At 42.5% G+C, this 21,751-nt stretch overlaps 1 protein-coding gene across 2 annotated transcripts in view; it reads right to left on the reverse strand.

The window, feature by feature from the left end:
- The window catches only part of LOC120046688 (apoptosis-stimulating of p53 protein 2-like), a 56,070-nt gene extending 38,943 nt beyond the window's left edge, over nucleotides 1-17,127 (reverse strand). For both annotated transcript variants that reach the window (XM_038992106.1, XM_038992105.1), the window contains exon 1: nucleotides 16,625-17,127. In XM_038992106.1, coding sequence (XP_038848034.1) covers nucleotides 16,625-16,651 — 27 coding nt within the window. In that variant the 5' untranslated portion in view covers nucleotides 16,652-17,127. The remainder of the gene's footprint in view (nucleotides 1-16,624) is intronic.
- Between the last annotated feature and the right edge of the window lie 4,624 nt (nucleotides 17,128-21,751).

Below are 21,751 nucleotides of genomic sequence, written 5' to 3' on the forward strand. Positions count from 1 at the left end.
GTCGCAGGCAGCAGAGAACTGGAAGGAAAGGCGTCCAAATGAGGTTTTGGCTTTAGGGATGATCAGTGAGATACACCTGCTGGAGCGCGTGCTACGGGTGGGTGTAGCCATCGTGACCAGTGAACTGAGATAAGGCGGCACTTTACCTAGCATAGCCTTGTAGATGACCTGGAGCCAGTGGGTCTGACGACGAACATGTAGCGAGGGCCAGCCGACTAGGGCATACAGGTCGCAGTGGTGGGTCGTATAAGGTGCTTTAGTAACAAAACGGATGGCACTGTGATAAACTGCATCCAGTTTGCTGAGTAGAGTATTGGAAGCTATTTTGTAGATGACATCGCCGAAGTCGAGGATCGGTAGGATAGTCAGTTTTACTAGGGTAAGTTTGGCGGCGTGAGTGAAGGAGGCTTTGTTGCGAAATAGAAAGCCGACTCTAGATTTGATTTTGGATTGGAGATGTTTGATATGAGTCTGGAAGGAGAGTTTGCAGTCTAGCCAGACACCTAGGTACTTATAGATGTCCACATATTCTAGGTCGGAACCGTCCAGGGTGGTGATGCTAGTCGGGCGTGCGGGTGCAGGCAGCGAACGGTTGAAAAGCATGCATTTGGTTTTACTAGCGTTTAAGAGCAGTTGGAGGCCACGGAAGGAGTGTTGTATGGCATTGAAGCTCGTTTGGAGGTTAGATAGCACAGTGTCCAAGGAAGGGCCAGAAGTATACAGAATGGTGTCGTCTGCGTAGAGGTGGATCAGGGAATCGCCCGCAGCAAGAGCAACATCATTGATATATACAGAGAAAAGAGTCGGCCCGAGAATTGAACCCTGTGGTACCCCCATAGAGACTGCCAGAGGACCGGACAACATGCCCTCCGATTTGACACACTGAACTCTGTCTGCAAAGTAGTTGGTGAACCAGGCAAGGCAGTCATTAGAAAAACCGAGGCTACTGAGTCTGCCGATAAGAATATGGTGATTGACAGAGTCGAAAGCCTTGGCCAGGTCGATGAAGACGGCTGCACAGTAATGTCTTTTATCGATGGCGGTTATGATATCGTTTAATACCTTGAGCGTGGCTGAGGTGCACCCGTGACCGGCTCGGAAACCGGATTGCACAGCGGAGAAGGTACGGTGGGATTCGAGATGGTCAGTGATCTGTTTGTTGACTTGGCTTTCGAAGACCTTAGATAGGCAGGGCAGGATGGATATAGGTCTGTAACAGTTTGGGTCCAGGGTGTCTCCCCCTTTGAAGAGGGGGATGACCGCGGCAGCTTTCCAATCCTTGGGGATCTCAGATGATACGAAGGAGAGGTTGAACAGGCTGGTAATAGGGGGTGCGACAATGGCGGCGGACAGTTTCAGAAATAGGGGGTCCAGATTGTCAAGCCCAGCTGATTTGTATGGGTCCAGGTTTTCCAGCTCTTTCAGAACATCTGCTATCTGGATATGGGTAAAGGAGAAGCTGGGGAGGCTTGGGCGAGTAGCAGCGGGGGGGGGGGGGGGGGGGGGGCTGTTGGCCAAGGTTGGAGCCGCCAGGAGGAAGGCATGGCCAGCCATTGAGAAATGCTTGTTGAAGTTTTCGATTATCACAGATTTATCGGTGGTGACCGTGTTACCTAGCCTCAGTGCAGTGGGCAGCTGGGAGGAGGTGCACTTGTTCTCCATGGACTTTACAGTATCCCAGAACTTTTTGGAGTTAGAGCTACAGGATGCAAATTTCTGCTTGAAAAAGCTGGCCTTTGCTTTCCTGACTGACTGCGTGTATTGGTTCCTGACTTCCCTGAACAGTTGCATATCGCGGGGGCTCTTCGATGCTATTGCAGTTCGCCACAGGATGTTTTTGTGCTGGTCGAGGGCAGTCAGGTCTGGAGTGAACCAAGGGCTATATCTGTTCTTAGTTCTGCATTTTTTGAATGGAGCATGCTTGTCTAATATCCTTGATGACAGCTTTGCACACTCTTGGCATTCTCTCAACCAGCTTCACCTGGAATGCTTTTCCAACAGTCTTGAAGGAGTTTCCACATATGCTGAGCACTTGTTGGCTGCTTTTCTTTCACTCTGCAGTCCAACACATCCCAAACCATCTCAAATGGGTTGATGTTGGGTGATTGTGGAGACCACAATTGACTTTTTCCAGATTGACTGAACTTCATGTCTTAAAGTAATGGACTGTCATTTCTCTTTTCTTATTTGAGTTGTTCTTGCCATAATATGGACTTGGTCTTTTACCAAATAGGGCTATCTTCTGTATTCCACCTCTACCTTGTCACAACATAACTGATTGGCTCAAAAACATTAAAAAGGAAAGAAATTCAACAAATTAACTTTTAACAAGGCACACCTGTTAATTGAAATGCATTCCAGGTGACTACCTCATGAAGCTGGTTGAGATAATTTCAAGAGTGTAGAAAACTGTCATCAAGGCAAAAGGTGGCTACTTTGAAGAACCTCAAATATAAAATACATTTTAATTTATTTAACACTTTTTTTGGTTACTACATGATTCCATGTGTTATTTAATAATGTGTATGTGTTCACTATTACTCTACAATGTAGAAAATAGTAAAACTAAAGAAAAATCCATAAACGAGTAGGTGTGTCCATATAAACACACTGAAAATAGAAAAACATTAGGAACACCTTCCTAATATTGAGTTGCACTCCCTTTTGGCCTTACAACAGCCTAAATTTGTCGGGGCATGGACTCTACAAGGTGTCAAAAGCATTCCAAAGGGATGCTGGCCTATGTTGAATCCAATTCTTCCCACAGTTGTGTCAAGTTGGCTGGTGGACCATTCTTGATACACATGGGACACTCGAGCGTGAAAAACCCAGCACTGTTGCAGTTCTTGACACATTCAAACCAGTACACCTGGCACCTACTACCATACCCCGTTCAAAGGCACTTACATCTTTTGTCTTGCCCATTGAACCTCTGAATGGGCACACATACACAATCCATGTCTCAATTGTCTCAAGGCTTTAAATTACTTCTTTAACCTGACTCCGCCATTTCATATACACTGATTGAAGTGGATTTGACAGGTGACATCAATAAGGGATTACAGCTTTCACCTAGATAGTCTGTCATGGAAAGGCCAGGTGTTCCTAATGTTTGGTACACTAAGTGTATAGTGCATTCGGAATGTATTCAGATCCCTTCACTTTTATTTATTTTTGTTACATTACAGCCTTATTCTAAAATGGATTAAATAGTTTTTCTCGTCAATCTACACACAATAAACCATAAAGACAAAGCAAAACAACGGTTGACATTTTTGCAAACATATTAAAAATGTTAAACAGAAATAACTTATTAACATAAGTTTCAGACCCTTTGCTCTGAGACTCGAAATTGAGCTTAGGTGCATCCTGTTTTCATTGATCATCCTTGAGATGTTTCTACAACTTGATTTGAGTCTACCTGTGGTAAATTCAATTGATTGGACATGATTTGGAAAGGCACATACCTGTCTATATAAGGTCCTACAGTTGACAGTTCCCATAAGAGCACAGATGTGACGCTTGGCATTCAGGCCAAATAGTTCAATGTTGGTTTCATCAGACCAGAGAATCGTGTTTTTAGGTGCCTTTTGGCAAACTCCAAGCGGGCAGTCATGTGCCTTTTATTGAAGAGTGGCGTCTGTCTGGTCCCTCTACCATAAAGGCCTGAGTGGTGGAATGCTGCAGAGATGGTTGTCCTTCTGGAAGGTTCTCTCATCGCCATAGAAGAACTCTGGAGCTCTGTCAGAGTGACCATCGGGTTCTTGGTCACCTCCCTGACCAAGACCCTTCTCCCTCGATTGCTCAGTTTGCCCGGGCGGCCAACTCTAAGAAGAGTCTTGGTGGTTCCAAACTTCTTCCATTTAAGAATGATGGAGGCCACTGTGTTCTTGGGGACCTTCAATGCTGCAGGAAAATGTTTTGGTACCCTCCCCTGATCTGTTCCTCAACACAATCCTGTCTCGGAACTCTAGGGACAATTCCTTTGACCTTCTGGCTTGGTTTTTGTTCTGAAATGCACTGTCAACTGTGGGACCTTATATTGACAGTTGTGTGCCTTTCCAAATCATGTCCAATCAATTGAATTTACCACAGGTGGACTCCAAGTTGTAGAAAAATCAAGGATGATCAATGGAAACAGGATGCACCTGAGCTCAATTGAGTCTCATAGCAAAGGGTCAGAATACTTATGTCAATAAGGTATGATTTAAATGTTTTATAAATTAGCATAAATTTCTAAATAACTTTTTGCTGTGTCATTATGGGGTATTGTGTGTAGAATGCTAGGGATAAAAAAAAATAGAATAAGGGTGTAATGTAGCAAAATGTGGAAAAGTCAAGGGGTCTGAATACTTACCGAAGGCACAATGTTCAAAGGAGTGGGCTCCACACACGTCACTGGATCTCAATGGTCTAAAATGGGTTCCTATCCTTGTGTGGCTTTAAGTGAGAGCACCAGAACAGTTAGAGCAGATTCCAAAAAGGCATCAACTACATTCCATTCACGTATTCTGTCTTTTCAGAACACTGACATTGTCCTAACTAGGTAGCCATACTTCTAAGAGTCCATTCTAACCATAAATGTTCTCTCTTTTTAAATGTGCAGGTGTAAGTAATCAAAAGTAACCGCCCAATACAAACAATTAAAATCACTGCTGATGATGCAGATAATCTAGGTGGTCCAGACCTAACCAGTAGCTTTGGTAAATTAGGACGCAAATGGACACTTTATAGAACAATTAGGTAATAAGCCATAGCTCATGCTTGGCTTACTACAGTAGGGTGATGGGGGGGTTGTAAATGAAAGGGTCACAGTGGTTTCAGTGATTCACGCCAACCCTCCAAAGTACCACCCCAGATAAAGAGAAAGGGTTAACAATGACAGACAAATCTTTCACAAACGTCACCTAAAAGGGGAGCCCCCTGCCCTCATTAAGTTCCTAAACACTGAAGAGTTTTTAGTTGCTGTTGTTTTTTTGTCCTGGTCCTAGATCTGTGCTTAAAGCTTATCCAAGATCTGTGCCAAATATCTGGGATCAGCCTTTGCGCAGAAGGGAAACCTCAACCTCGACCCAGCACTCCACTTCTTTACAAGCATTTCACTACAACCGCAATAACATCTGCTAAATGTGTGTATGTGACCAATAAAATTAGATTAGATTTTTGAACCACTGGACTACAGCGTGTGTGGATCATTCAACAGCTCTAGGAGGGTAGAAGCTTCAGCTTTGCAGGAGGGGTTTGCCAGATTTGCTCTGCAACGTTTCAAATAACAGTGACCCAGATACATGATCGTTTATGGCTGCTTGGTTGTTGTGTGGGGGCAACAAATCATGTAAGACAAGCATGGAGTTCCCTTTGAGCTTCAATGCAATAGATTAGCCCTTTAAATGTGCTTTAAATCCCAGCAGGACAGGAAAAGTCACCCAGAAATCACTACAGGCAGCAGTTGACAACATCAGCTCTTGCAAGGAATGTAGGACATCCAGAGGACTCTGTTAATGTTAGGAGAGAGGGATAGGGAGGGGGAGAGAGAGTGAAATGAGAGAGAGAGAGAGAGAGAGAGCGAAAGAGTTGTGACATAAGGTAAAGCCCTCTGGGGCTCAGCACTAAAGTTAATGATCCAGACAGACCATGCCATTGCGCTCTCTCTCAGCCTACACTGGATGAGTTGGCACTTGGTGGCTTCTACTCCTGACCTTCATCCCCCTCCCTCCATCTCTCCCTCCCTTTCACACAAAATACATTGTATGTAAAATACTTCTGAATATATCACGAGAGAGGAAGAGGAAGAGATTAGAGAGGAGTGGTGGATACAAAAAATATACAGTACTGCATATTATGGCCAGTATATTGCCCATTTGTTGCCAACAAGTAGCACATACAGTTAACTTGCCAAATTAAAGGAAACACGAGTAAATGAGGGAGACAAAGTATATTGAAAGCAGGTGCTTCCACACAGTTGTGGTTCCTGAGTTAATTCAGCAAATAACATCCCATCATGCTTAGGGTCATGTATAGAAATGCCCAGTTACCCATTTTTTTGGCTACCATGGCTAGGATAGATCTGTGACTTTCAAAGAGAGGTCTCAAAGGACCATAGGGGGTTTAAAGGGTGTGTGTGTCTCAATCACCAGATCAACCAAATTGAACACTTATGGGAGATTCTGGAGCGGTGCCTGAGACAGCATTTTCCACCACCATCAACAAAACACCAAATTATGGAATTTCTCATGGGAGAATTGTGTCACATCTCTCCAATAGAGTTCCAGACACTAGACTCTATGCCAAGGTACATTGACGTTGTTCTGGCAGCTCGTGGTGGCCCAATGCCCTATTATGTCAAGTTGTTAGCGTTTCCTTTATTTTGGCAGTTACCTGTAAATTCCATTTATTTTATCAATGTCCTGATGAAACAATTTTCTACGACGTTCATTCTCTTATGTCAACATGATCTATAATAATGTTGAAGTTAATACAAATGCTAGAGCAGAACGGGAGAGTGGAAGTGCAGTAGAAAAGTGCACTAAAGTGTGGAGAGTGGTGCTGAGACACTACCCCAGAGCTCATTAAAATATTCATTAACGCCACAGCCAGAGAAATAAACACAGGTCAATAAAAACCTAATGAGTCGATTAAGAAATAACAAAACAGCATAACAGCTGTTTAACAAAGCAGAGCAAAAAATGTCTAAGACAAATAGGCCTACATTAATCTGATATTCCTATTCAGTATCAAAACAATTAACCCAAGCCATAAAAAAGCAATGTACTAGTCCAGTGGCTCACAACCTTTTTCGGTTAATGTACCACCAACTGAATTATGCTCTGCTCAGAGTACCCCTGAAGTACCCCCTCATGTGCATTTTACCAGTAAGCCTATGGTCTCATGAGTCTTCTCAAGTATCCTCTGGGGATAGGCGAAGTACCCCCAGGGGTCCTAGTACCCCGGTTGGGAACCACTGACTGTACTAGTCTAAACCTTGACACTTTCACCCAAGAGAGAGCGTAGCAGCTTCAGCATCACCGTAGATCTCCAGTAACACACAGGCCAAGGGTACTACATGGTCTGAATGGAGATAAGACACTTCAGGGACAAAAACCTGCACAGGTCAGCAATCAAGAGCAATGACTAAGATACAATAGTTATACACTATCAAAAACATAGCCTAGTATATTAGCCCTGAAAGTGAAGGTTTAATTTCAGTATCATAACCAAAAAAAGAGGGGATGGAACCAGATGCTGTGCTGCATTACCAACTTGAGGAACATGGGTGGTTTCTAATAATGTCCTAAAAGAGTGTGCCAGCTGCCAGTCAAATTATAGATAGCAGGTGCATACAATATCCTGTTGTGACTAGACAGGCATGGGTCTGTCTGATGAAAGCCGCTGGTACGCAGAACAACATCAAAGCCTGTCCGTCTGTCTGATTCATTTTATGAAAGCACTTCTGAGAGCAGGAGAGCAGCCACAGCTGATGACACTACCGTACCCTCTCAACCATGACCCAGGGGGTTCCTGTGTGCATGTGTGTGTGTTGCGTGCATGCTACATCCTGCTGCCCTTCCAAACAAGATTGACCAAGTGGGAAATGTTGTGCACACACACACACACACACACACACACACACACACACACACACACACACACACACACACACACACACACACACACACACACACACACACACACACACACACACACACACACACCACACACACACACCTTGTAGAGTCATGATGACCTAGCCCAATGGGATTGAGGTATTGACTGCCCTGATCTAAGATCAGACTGGTCTACTCCCAATCCTAACGTTAACCATTAAGGCAGATTGCTGGGGGAACGGCTTATCAGGCCTCTGCAGTTGTTTAGGCATTCTTTCAGATCTACTGGGTTTAAAATAGCCAATTACAAGAAGTAGGATGAGGGCAGTGTGTGTGTGTGTGCCGCTCCCACTCAAACAGAATGAACACGTTACCTACGACACATGTGATGCTGCAAAAGAAATACGATTTATGTAGGCTACACTGTCCAACAAAATAAGAGTCGATACTACTGTATGTTATTCTCCTTTAGTACAAACTCAATATCTATTTTGTTGAGTTACCATGAGAGAAGGGGAGGGGGGGTATCAAAACTGTCCCCTTAGCAGTTTGCATTATCAGATCCCCAGGACTAAACATGAGGCACAGTAAGAGTTATAGACTTCAATGTCAAAGTAACTAGTTAATAACTAAAGGCCTGCTTAGAGAGCAAACATCAATACCACCGTGTGCACCTAGTCAGAGTTACCTATGACATGCTGCCGGGTCCCATACGCACATATGCATGCACACACAGTCTCTGTCCATTACATATATTCCTAGGGTGATAAAGCGATCCAGCTAGGTCTTGTTGAGCGACGAGCCCCCTCTAAGGAAGTCAATAGACTGCATCAAGACAGGCTGCATCTCTCGGTGTGTGCATCTGTTTTTCCGTCCTCTCTGCAGAACTCTGGGCCTGAAGACTTGGATCTGCTCCAGCTGGGCAGTCCTTCAAAAACGCATGGCAGAATATTCTATACATTATTCCTTTTCATCTACCGCCACTAAAGGGGAAGACAGAGGAGAGAAGGTCATTGGTGAGAGCGGTAGCTAACAACTTGTGCTGTAGTCTGCAGTAGGCTACGTCACTCCCTACTTAAATTCAGCATAACCTCCAGTCTCTGTCTGCACTGCACCATGTTTCCCTCCAAACTCCTCCTTTCATGGTCTCTCCATTCTGCATTTTATACTGTGATGTGAGGCAACTATGAGCCTTCTACAAGAGAAAAGAGAAATGGGAGCCAAATTAATCAGAATGAGCCAACTAACAAGAATCGTATTCTTCCCTATCCTAGACAAACTTTTTTTTTTTTTCTTTTTAACTAGGCAAATGAGTTGATCAACAACCCCAATCCCATTTATTGATATTTTAGAAGGGACAAGTTAACCTCTACGGGATCGGTTGAGCTAACGTGCGCTAATGTAATTAGCATGACGTTGTAAGTAACAGAAAAGTTTCCTGGACATAGACATGTCTTATATGGGCAGAAAGCTTAAATTCTTGTTAATCTAACTGCACTGTCCAATATACAGTAGGTAGTACAGTGAAAAATGACCATGCTATTGTTTGAGGAGTGCACAACAACAACAAATGTATCATGGCAACTGGTTTGATACATTCACCTCTGAAGGATAATAATATACTTATATTCAGTAATCTTGCTCTGATTTGTCATCCTGAGGGTCCCAGAGATAAAATGTAGCATAGTTTTGATTGATAAAATACATTTTTATATTCAAATATAAGAACTGGGTTCTACGGTTTGAATCCCTGCTGTCTCTGGCTCCACACCCACCACGCCCGGCCATCTAGACGTGTGAAAGTTAGTGTATAAAGCTAATGATCCATCATGTATGACATTCCTGCTAGTGTGTAAACTAAAATTTTGTATTACCATATCATTTTTGTATGTTCTCTATAGTTATGTACTTGAATGCGTATCAATTGACCAATTCAGCACAAATATGGTCCAGTATTGCAACGCTTCACTGGATCAATCTGAAACTTTGCACACACTGCTGCCATCTAGTGGCCAAAATCTAAATTGCGCATAAACTGCAATATTATAGTATGGCCTTTTTCTTGCATTTCAAAGATGGGGGGGGAAAATGCTTTTTATTTATTCGTATTATCTTTTACCAGATCTAATGTGTTATATTCTCCTACATTAACTTCACATTTCCACAAACTTCAAATTGGTTCCTTTCAAATGGTATCAAGAATATACATATCCTTGCTTCAAGTCCTGAGCTACAGGCAGTTAGAGTTGGTTATGTCATTTTAGGCGAAAACATTTTTAAAAAAATATTTAAAAAAAGTTCAGATCCTTAAGAGGTTTTGATGTCTTTATTAAGCTGAATTTGGAACAAGCAGGATAAAATATAACGAGATCATTGGCACAGGTGAGTGAGTGTGGGACCCAAATTCCTCTGACCAACCCTGGCTGCTGCAGTGCTCTGCTCTGGCCTCTCTCATCCCCATGGGTGAACGAGGATTAATGCCCCTGACATGACACCCAATGTCCTCACTGTGTCAGTCTCTCTACAGTATAGTCACACACCCTTGCCCCTTTCACCTGAATCCACCACGGACGTCACGTCAGTCACTCTGGATTCTATGCCAGGTAAGTAGACACCTGGTCGGGTGATTCTATGGTGCTGTGCCTTCTCCCTTCTTCTGAAGGGTCAGGTTCAGTAGCTACACCTAAAACCATTCTCATTCAGCTGCTATGGGGAGGAAACCCATTCAGAACATTTATGACTGAGGCTATTCAGCAGAGTCTCCAGCTGTAAAGTACATGACACAGTAACCTATCTAGATATTAATATTAGCATATAACATAATCACTCCTCTACAAATCACTTCCAGGGATTTATTGGGATCAAAAAGGGGCTTGGGTGGTGGACATGGCAGAAGCACCATCAGCCCGTCTGAATTTTAGAGGCCCCATCTTGGTGGCGTAGACATTTTTAAACCCATTTCCTTCAATTCTACAAATTTCTCCATGGAGCTGAGACAAGTTTTTGTAGTTTTAAAGCAAATTTCCTGCAATTCTCCGACTGTCTGGCTTTTATTTTGGTGATTGTTAGTTCTCAAAGATTAGGCCTATATTATTTACAAATTGTATAGGTCCATACTTTATATCTGTTTCAGTCTTTTAAGTTTATACTGAAAGTGTTTTTCTGTCCCAAAATGTCTAGGGACACTCAACGAGGGGCTATGTTCTCTGGAAAATAGTACCAGACGTGGAAGGTGTGTTCCACAACGCATGACCTTCCATGGCATTGCACTATTTTCTAGAGAACACAGAGCCCTGAGTTGATTATCCCTTTGATACCATCACTATAAATGAACATATTTGCCGTTAGAAATGTATTAATTTGCCAGTAGAAAGGTGACAACATCCACTGAAGTAGCTAGCATGTTTACTAGCTAGAGTAGTTGCCTTGGTAACCATACAAACAGACTTCTAGCTCAGCTAACAAACCATCATCCTACCTTGCTAGTGTAACGACCCTGGGTTTATAACCGCGGAAATCGACTCTGCCGCACGAGCATGCTTTTGCGGAACAGCCGATAGCGCGCTGGACTTCGGGCTAGAAAGTCGAGGGTAAGAGACCTGCTCCCTGCTGTTTCATTACATTGGTGTCAGAAGTGATCGGACCTTGCATCCATGACAGTGCGTGTGCTTGGAAGGTGAGCGCGTTCCTGTAAGACGTAGAGTCCCAAGCTAGCGAGAGGACGCGCTCTTTGAAAGGAGGGAGTAGTGTAACGACCCTGGGTTTATAAGGGCGGAAATCGATCCTGCTGCACGAGCATGTTTTTGCGGCACAGTCGATAGCGCGCCGGACCTCGGGATCGAAGGACGAGGGTTCGAGACCTTCTCCCTGCTGTTTCATTACACTATTATGAAAATCGAAATAACATGTAAGAACTTCAAAACCATACACTTATACCGTGCGTTAAATGGAAATAATGCACGCTCTAGAATGCCCTTCAAGCCAACCAGAAACCGGTCGCAACGTGTCACAGTAAATGTATAATTATTTCATTAATTACTGGAATTGATTTTGGCCAAGTGTAACTGCACTCTGTTCAGTGCGCTCTCTGCTTAGCAGCAGTGTCTCTGCTCAGGTTGGCAGCTGCGCGAGAGGGTGGAAGATGCCGAAGTGCTTCAGTTTACCAGATCTTTTTTCTGCAGTTTCTTCAGCAGCAGATGATGCGCTGTCAGCCACTGGCTTGTCATTCCAACTCGCCATCATGTAATGGACTCAATTTAGCCACAGGTTCTGACTGAGCTCAATTGTCATGAAACGCAAATACAGCGATGTGTTTCTCTTGGTTTAATACAAACTTAGAGAACTAACGAGGAGCGCCCACAATCTGTTTTGTACAGGGAAGTGCTTAGTAATGAGTCTCTCAAAACGAACAGATTAAAATGACAGGTCCTGACCAAACATCCACTGCATGACGGTAAACCCATGGAGTTTTTTCAGAACAGGGCAGAATGCTTCAGGAAACAGTGCTTCGACAGTGGAAAAGTAAATCAGCTAGCAAGGCATTTTTGTCATTTTATAACAAGTGACGATAAGCAGAAGGGAGTACTATTTCTCATAGTAGTCGATGCGAGTTTATCTTTCAAACAATCCCCTTGTACACACCTAATAGCTAGCTACCTAACTTTATCCAAAGCAAGCTATCTAGCTACTGATAGTGTTGCACTAAGTAACAGTACAGATGAAGATGGCAAAAAACTGTTGCTGTTAAAATACAAGTAATCATTTTTATTCTGAACTGGAATACACTGATTGACACAAGATGCTTTTTGGTGCAAACACACACAGTTCTGGGTTGCTCATTTACAGCAGGAAGCGGTATCCTGCCTAGCTGAGAAAGCAGTAGATGTTCTGATCCAGTTTGGCACCAGAAACCTATACGAGTCAAGGTTCTCATCTCTGGCACACTTAAGAAACAGACTTCATGCTGAGCATCACCTCAGGGTTGCACTGTCAAAACCTGAGCCCAGAATATACCTGCTTGTTGAAAACTTCAACCAGCCACGCACCTCTCATTAGGACTGTGAGTGTGTTTTCTGGTCTACATCTGATTGATGTGATCAATCAGTTAGGAATTGTAATTATTTATTGTATTTTAACAGCAACAGTTCCAACCTAGACAGATATGTAAGAGTGTTTTTAAGGGGGAAAAATAAACATGAATAGCTATTTATGGGTATTTCATTTAATTGTTGTTAGTCTATGTTGCATTGTTAATGGGCATAAGAGCAATGAAATGTACCGATATGTACATATAGTTGCATGTTTTCGAAAACTTGGGTCCAGGAAAACACAGAATTTCTCATTTGGGTCTCAGGCTTAAAGTTAATGAATATATTTATAAAACTGGATGGAGCACAGAATACCGATTGGTTGAAAGCCGTGGTATATCAGACCGTATACCATGGGTATGACAAAACATTTATTTTTACTCTAATTACGTTGGTAATCAGTTAATAATAGCATTACGGCACCCCGGGGCTTGTGGTATATGGCTAATATACCACGGCTAAGGGCTGCTTCCAGGCAGAACAGTCCTTAGCCGTGGTATATTGGCCACAACACCCCCCCCCCCCCCCCCCCCCCCGGGCCTTATTGCTTAAATATTCTACACTGTTTGGACTAAGACAATACAAAAAAAGCACTTAAGCGGCCTGCCCAAGGATTTCAATGGCAGAAAAATCCATGACACCAGGCCTATTTTATTATTAAAAGGCATTGCTTTTTTTCCAACTAGCCTTCAGCAGTTGATTAATTATGGTCCCATGATCATTTCATGTGGAGGTCCATTTGTTTACAGTTGTATATGTGTCCTTGGATCTCCCAGCCTAGCCAACCTCCACCTGACTGGTGTGAATGTCAGGTGTTGCATAAGAAGGAGCCCTCCCAGAGAGTCAACACAAAGCCAGTCAGTCATCACACAAAGAAAGCCTCCTCAAGTTTCTGTTGACATACAGCAAAGTAAAGCAGGGCTGCTCACAACACTACCTAATTTTCCCACCATTCTATCACCACAAGCCTAGTTTGATGTGGTTGTTGTTTTGGTTGATTAAGACAATATGTTTAAGTCAACATTGAACACTTCATTGCTGTTTAGGAACAAATGTGTATAGGTTTAAGAACTCATTGTAACAGTATACATTTTGAAATAATTCAACATGAGATGGCCAATAAAGAAAGTTAGGCCTATAGGCTAACCAGTATTACCTCTTTAGCCTTCAAAACTGTAACATGGCAGGGGTTAATCAATTCAAAACCACACTAACCTCCCTAAAATAAACCTGGGAAAAAAACAAGCTTTGATTACAACACTGTGTACACAGCTCAAGACCAAATGTGTTAATCACTGCTAGCTGTGACAGAAGGTAAATCAGAGTAAAACTATTGTGTACAACTAGCCTACACCCACAATGTGCCAATAAATGGAGAGCATCTCTTTTCATAGACCGACAAGACACACATAATCACCTATTCCACACTATCATAAAGAGTCGCTGCTCATTGTCCTAAGAAAACAGTGACCCCCTTTATCACCCTCCCCCACTCAAGCCAGCCACAATGCTGCTACATTCTAACTCCCACAGAGCACTGTACAAGCACAGTCAATACCTCATGTTCTAACGTGGCTATATTGTGATAGGGATTATGCTGATCGTACTAATAGCACAGAGTAGATGCTAACACACCAAAAACACGTGCACATACAGACACACCCCAGCGGGCCCAAGGTCTCCTGTGCCTATAAAGAGCTACATGGTATGGTAAGAATAAGGATTTATATTGATCTCCATGTGAACGGAGGTTGCTGATAACAAATGGCTGGGTGTGAATAGTGGCGCTAGGTCATACCTAGCAGACGGGAGTCATCCTGAGAGTACTCTGTCACTGCTGCCTGACAACATGATTCATTCACTCACTCATCCAGTTACTGGAAAGAGAGGAATGAGGGGGAGAGATGCACAACACTGCAGGATACCGTCTGTATAGTAAGTAATACTCTATTTCAATAAAAGTGTTGAAAGATGGAGCTCAGCACTGCAGCAAAAGGAATGGATCTCTCATGTTGGCAGGGGTCCACATTACCAACTGGTATGTGTGGGAATGATCACTTCATCCCACTCCTGCCAGCAGCTTTTTATTCCGTACCCACTCGCTTTTTGTCCAACTCCCACCCGCTCTCGAACCCAACCACAGTCCTGCAATGTTATTTTAGGTGTATGTGACACAGCTCACTTGCCAACCATGGTCCCAGCAATTTTGCACACTAAAGGCTAAATCAAAATGTGCTAAAAGGAATAGGTTAAATTACCAGAGATTCTCACGTGGCCCAATATATTAGGCTATCGGTATTACTGGGCTATATCAGCCAATAGGCTAAACGCAGTTTGAAGGGAGAAGAGTTGAGAGAGCAGACACTTGCACTTTCTCTTGAGATAGGCTATATGCAAAACTTGTCTTTTAGTAGTGGGACGATTTTCAGATGGGGATCAATATTTATTTCTAGGAATGTAGTTCACTATTGCCTAATCATATTTTAGTTAATTTCCTTGGAAAGATAACTGCCACCTGATTCTACACCCATGCATAGACAAAGGCAGCCTACTCTTTCATATAGCCAGAGAAGAGGCAAAGCAAGAGGGTTTACTCAGCCCAAAAATCTGTCCACTTTAAGCAGATAATTATTAAGCAAGCAGTTTTTGTATGAGAGGGGGGGGGGGGGGGGGGGGGGGGGTCCCTGTTGGAATTTGAAATGGTCTATGCATATTCAGAAAGCTAGCATAACATCTCACTCTCCATTGAACACAGACAGATGACGTCAACACCCCTCGTCGAATATTTATAAAAAATATTCAAATAACAAGATGTATCTAACAATTCCAAGCTAGGAATAGGCGTGCGCTTGACAGCCCGCCGTTCCACTCTGTGGTCAAGAAATTCCATTCTTGCGGAGACAAGCATCTCGTCAGTATCTCTGCTATAGCCGCACTCTAGGAGCTCCGATGCAATAATTGAATAACCAATGTTTCGACAGAGAAGCTGTCTTCATCAGGGTATAATGGCTACTGAACTTGACGCAGTCAATTCTGAGTCTGTGAATAATGGAACAGAGCTGCTTTTAATACAATAGGTAGAAAATAATCGTTTCATCCAAAAGTTCTGTCTGACCACCCGCAGCATGTAAAAAAAGACCGCGCGGAAATTATCTGTCGGGACCTGCAATTATCTGTCGGGAATGCAGCCCTCTACTACAGAGTTGGTTGGTGACTTGTTCAAGGAAAAACAATAACTGCCACGTTCAAAATGATGTATCTGTGTCAAAACTATCGGATTAATGAGCTTTTGAACAAAGATCGATGAGAAATGCTCAATCTCCTATGGACATAAATGTAGACACTCGGGTGATTGATTATGCATTAGGCTTCTCTACAAGTCCTTAGTGCTGTGTATGGGTTTTCCCAATGTAAACAATAATAATAGCTTCCTAGTGAATAAATAATTAAAAGGTTTCCCACCATAAAAGTTTTAGACTAGCAGGCTCTACAAAAACATCAAGACGTGCCGTTTTTATAAGAACGAACACTATCTGAAAATCTGTTAAATATCTAGAATTTGTCGTGAATTAGGCAGCCTACCATTAAATTGCATCAACCCTACAGAAAGAAAGTCACACACACACACACACACACACACACACACACACACACACACACACACACACACACACACACACACACACAATACATACAATTAAAACGGTGTAAATTGTAATGTATAACGTGTAATGCAACTTGAGTTTTTCTTTATGACTGAAAACACATTGGTGGAGATAACAACAATGTAACCAACAGTATGGCTAGGCCCCATGTGTCAATTTAATGCCGGACGAGAACGCTACAATGTTGCGTAAGATTTCTCTACCATAGAAGCAAATAGGCGAGTATGGTGACAACTTTTCTCAAGTAATTAAAGGCAGAATTTCTCACCGGCATCATTTTAGCCTCGTACCGCATTTAACCAGTTAAATAATTCCTTGGATCGTAGTATCTAGGAAAACTGGTGGCGTTGCAGCTCAATGTATTGTTAATCCTGATCCTGTCCCGTAGCCTGTCCAATATAATCGAGTCGATGAGGTCTCTTCTTGTTGTTGAATTGTAAAAAAGGCCAAAGATAATACAATGTATTTCGTTGTCTAATAGCCTAATCAGTCTCCTCTCTTCAAATGCCGTGGACCTGTTGTAACAAAATGCAAGGCCTTCTGGAAAAGAAAGTTTTTAGTGGCGATTGTATTGCTTAGAAGTTGGTAGTCGTGGACGGAAACGCATTGCGTTCGAATCTCAAATTATTGCCTGGCCATTACCCAAACCGATCAAATAACACGGATATGTGCGAAGATTTTGTTTATATATTTTTGCAATAGTTTCCCGAGGCCGTAGGTGCCTATCCAGCCTGAAACACCGCTGACAGCGTACTAGTTCGGTGGAGTGCTAGCAGCCTATCCCAGAGTGACGTAGCAGGAGGCAACTCATCCCATTGGAATTTAAGCCCCGCCTCGTTTCGGACAATGAGGGAGTTCGATTAAGCTAAACCGGGTGCAAACAGTGAGGGAGCACACTGCACCAAATTCCCTAGTTTCAGACTAATTATCCTTCAACCTCGGAAGACTCTAGCCACTTCCATGCCAGTCGGAATAACGGAAGTGTTATCTCTGAACACTCAAATTGGTTTCTCCATCGACTGTAGGATAAGGGGAACATGGTGCGTAAAATCAAATCAAAGCAAATCAAATTTGTAATAGTAATTGTAAAATTTGTAAAGTAATAGTTAACAAATTACACAACATATACCCAATACACACAAATCTAAGTAGGAATGAATTAAGACTATGTACATATGGATGAGCAATGTCAGAGCAGAACGGACTAAGATACAGTACAATGGTATAGAATACAGTATATACATATGATGAGAAATGCAAGATATGTAAACATTATTAAGTGACTAAGATACCGTAGAAGTATAGAATACAGTATACCTATGAGATGAGTAATGCCAAGATACGTAAACATTATTAAAGTGACTAGTGTTCCATTCCTTAAAGTGGCCAGTGATTTCTAGTCTATGCCTATATGCAGCAGCCTCTAATGTGCTAGTGATGGCTGAACCTCTTAAGGATTGGACCGTTTTTTAAAATTTAGCCTAAAATGACATACCCAAATCGAACTGCCTGTAGCTCAGGCAGTTAGACTGAAGCAAGGATATGCATTTTCTTGGTAACATTTGAAAGGAAACACTTTGAAGTTTGTGGAAATGTGAAAGGAATGTAGGAGAATATAACACAATAGATCTCGTAAAAGATAATACAAAGAAAAAAACAACTGTTTTTTATTGTTTTTGTAGCATCGTCTTTGAAATGTAAGAGAAAGGCCATAATGTATTTCTTCCACCCCACGTGGAATTTAGATTTTGGCCACTAGATGACAGCAGTGTATATAAATGTTTTAGGCTGATCCAATGAACCATTGTATTTCTGTTAAAACTTTTGTATCAAGACTGCCCAAATGTGCCTAATTTGTTTATTAATAACTTTTCATGTTCAAAACTGTGCACTCTCCTCAAACAATAGCGTGGTATTCTTTCACTGTAATAGCTACTGTAAATTGGACAGTGCAGCTAGATTAACAAGAATTTAAGCCAATATCAGATATGTCTATGTCCTGGGAAATGTTCTTGTTACTTACAACCTCATGCTAATCACATTAGCCTACGTTAGGCCAACCGTCCTGCAGGGGACCCACCGATCCTGAAGAAGTTTTAGCAGTCTGATGGCCTTGAGATAGAAGCTGTTTTTCAGTCTCTCGGTCCCAGCTTTGATGCACCTGTACTGACCTCACCTTCTGGATGATAGTGGGGCAAACAGGCTGTAGCTCGGGTGGTTGATGTCCTTGATTATCTTTTTGGCCTTCCTGTGAACACTGTGGAGACTAAAAATTCTGGCTGCCAATGTGTCCAGCTTGAGACATGTTATTATTAACTTCTCCACACTCACACCTTACCATAAACATGCTTTTATTTGTAAATTAAAGTATATTGAAATACAAATCTATAAAAAATAAGTGTACAAGATAACATAAGGATGGAAGTCTAGGACATATGAATAAAACAAATATTTCCCTCATTATGTCAAGATCATGACTTATTTAACTCATGATCACCACATAACAAAAGTTGTTTTGTCGAGATCACGCATCATCCATTATTTGTTCAGATGCAAGATAATCACTTCATCAATGAGCCCTGTGGCTGCATTGATCGTGATGCTGGGCTTTTAAGCCCTGAACGATGCCTGACAGGCAACTGGGTCTCCCAGGTTGTATGCCGCCCTCAAGGCCACAGCCAAACATGCATGGAACAACACAGCTAGTTAGCTAGCAAGCTACAGTAGCTTGTTTTCTATGCTGGTTGTTAGCTTGCATAACTGATGGGTATGTAATTATAAGGGGCACGTCATGTTTTGTGGATAATATTTACATTTACAGTGTAAATTATATTCAGAAGGTTTTACCTGATTAAGTACAATACCATTGGATATTTATTTTTATATTCCTAAAACTTAAGTTTAAAATGATGCAGTCGTTGCTTCCTGTTGATAACACATTTTGATAAATAGCCCAATGTCAAAACACAGTTTTAAAGTGTTCAAATCAATGGTGAGCTGCCGACTGGTAAGTGAACATGGGAGAGTGACATATAAAGGGGAGGAAATGATAAAGGTAATGGAGTCCAGGTGTGAATCATAATGATTAACAGTTGCGCGTAATGATGAGTTCCAGGTGTGCGTAATGGTGAATCCCAGGAATCCCTGGTTAGTATTCTGGCGACATCGTACGCCGGAGGGGAGGAGCAGGAGTGACACCGACAGGATATTCTCAATTGTGCATCTGTAAAGGTTTGTGAGGGTTTAAGGGGCCAAGCCAAATTTCTTCAGCCTCCTGAGGTTGAAGAGGCGCTGTTGCTGTTGTGCCTTCTTCACCACACTGTCTGTGTGGGTGGACCATTTCAGATCGTCAGTGATCCGCCTTCTCCAATGCGGTCCCGTCGATGTGGATAAGGGCGTGCTCCCTCTGGTGTTTCCTGAAGTCCACAATCAGCTCCTTTGTTTTGTTGACGTTGAGTGAGAGGTTATTTTCCTGGCACCACTTTCCCAGGGCCTTCACCTCCTCCATGTAGGCTGTCTCGTCAATGTTGGTAATCAGGCCTACTACTTTTGTGTCGTCTGCAAACTTGATGGTTGAGTTGGAGGTGTGCGTGGCCACACAGTCATGGGTGAACAGGGAGTACAGGAGGAGGCAGAGCATGCACCATTGTGGGGCCCCTGTGTTGAAGATCAGCGGAGGTGAGGTGTTATTTCCTACCTTCACCACCTGGGGGCAGACTGTAAGGAAGTCTAAAACCTAGTTGCAGAGGGTAGGGTTCAGACCCAGGGCCCGACCTAATGATGAGCTTGGAGAGTACTATGGTGTTGAATGCTGAGCTATAGTCAATGAACAGCATTCTTACATATGTATTCCTCTTGTCTAGATGGAATGGGACAGTGTGCAGTGCGTTGGCGATTGCATCGTCTTTGGATCTATTGGGGTGGTAAGCAAATTAAAGTGGGTCTAGGATGTCAGGTAAGGTAGAGGTCATATATCCTTAACTATCGTCTCAAAGCACTTCATGATGACAGAAGTGAGTGTTACGGGGCGATAGTCATTTAGTTCAGTTACCTTTGCTTTCTTGGTTCCAGGAACAATGGTGAACATCTTGAAGCAAGTGGGGACAGCATACTGGGATAGCGAGATATTGAATATGTCTGTAAACACACCCAAGGACAATGGCGTGTTGCCTTACGTCCCTTCCACAAAAAGTGTAAAATGGTATCACCACATAACACAACCATGTCTTCCCAGGAGCCGTGCAGTACCAGAAAATCTTCTGCAAGAGGTCCAAACAGTTGGTGGTCAAGGTCTATGAGCCTTACACCACTTTAGGCAGAGTCTTATCCAGCTGGCCGTAAACCTCAGACAAGACCATTCGCCACAAGCACAAAGAGTGTCAGCTTCCACAGCCCACCATGCCAAACACCATTGCCAGTGTACTGAAGCTGGATGAAGGACTATGGCTGTGTTTACACAAACAGCCCAATTCTGATATTTTTTCCACTAATTGGCCTTTTGACAAATCAGATCAGTTCTGAAAAAGATCTGATGTTATTGGTCAAAAGATAATTTAGTGGAAAAAAGATCAGAATTGGGCTGCCTGTGTAAATGCAGCCAGTATGGCTCAGCATAAGACCACGTAGAACCAACATAAAATAAGTATGGATCTTTTCTATCATCCTTCGAAAGTTGTCTGCCTTTATAGATTCCCAGAATAGATTTATATAAGCTGTACAGGGCTCTGTAGCACCAAATAAATGATAGACATTCAAATACGTATGTCCAAAGAATGTCTGTGAAAATCTAAAATACAGGGGAGTGTACACTATTTAATGCTAACTCAAAAAGAGAATTGGGTATTCAACAAGAATGTTATATGAGAAAAGTAACTTACAAAAAACTACAGTATGAACATTGTAGTACAGTTCAGCGTGTTTGAGTGTGTCTCGGGTGTAGTAAAGTGCAGAGAACTGTAGCTACAGATTGTTACACCAGATAATGTGATTTAACCAAAGATTTTTCATTGATCGAGGCAGGTGTCAGTCATCATGACATGCGACACTTTGAGAGAAGACTTGAAATAGACAAGATGGTGGCATACACATTCTTGGATTACTTAATGGGGCAAAATAAGTATTTATTTTAATAACAGAGCATTTAAAAAAAAATCTAACTGATCCCCTGCAACTGGACATGGACCTTTTATGAGCCTCCTTTTTCCACAAATCGAGGACGAAGACAGCATTGCCAAGCTAAGGTTGGTAAAAACATTATTTGTGTTACACCAAACACTACCTATCCTGTACCTCCCAGTAATGGATACACATTTTCTGGGGTTAAATCACATTATCTGGTGTAACAATCTGTAGCTAAGAGAACTGGTGAACAGCAGATGATGGGAAAGGTGGTCAT

This window comes from Salvelinus namaycush, chromosome 4 (genome assembly GCF_016432855.1).
Source record: "Salvelinus namaycush isolate Seneca chromosome 4, SaNama_1.0, whole genome shotgun sequence".
Taxonomy (NCBI): domain Eukaryota; kingdom Metazoa; phylum Chordata; class Actinopteri; order Salmoniformes; family Salmonidae; genus Salvelinus; species Salvelinus namaycush.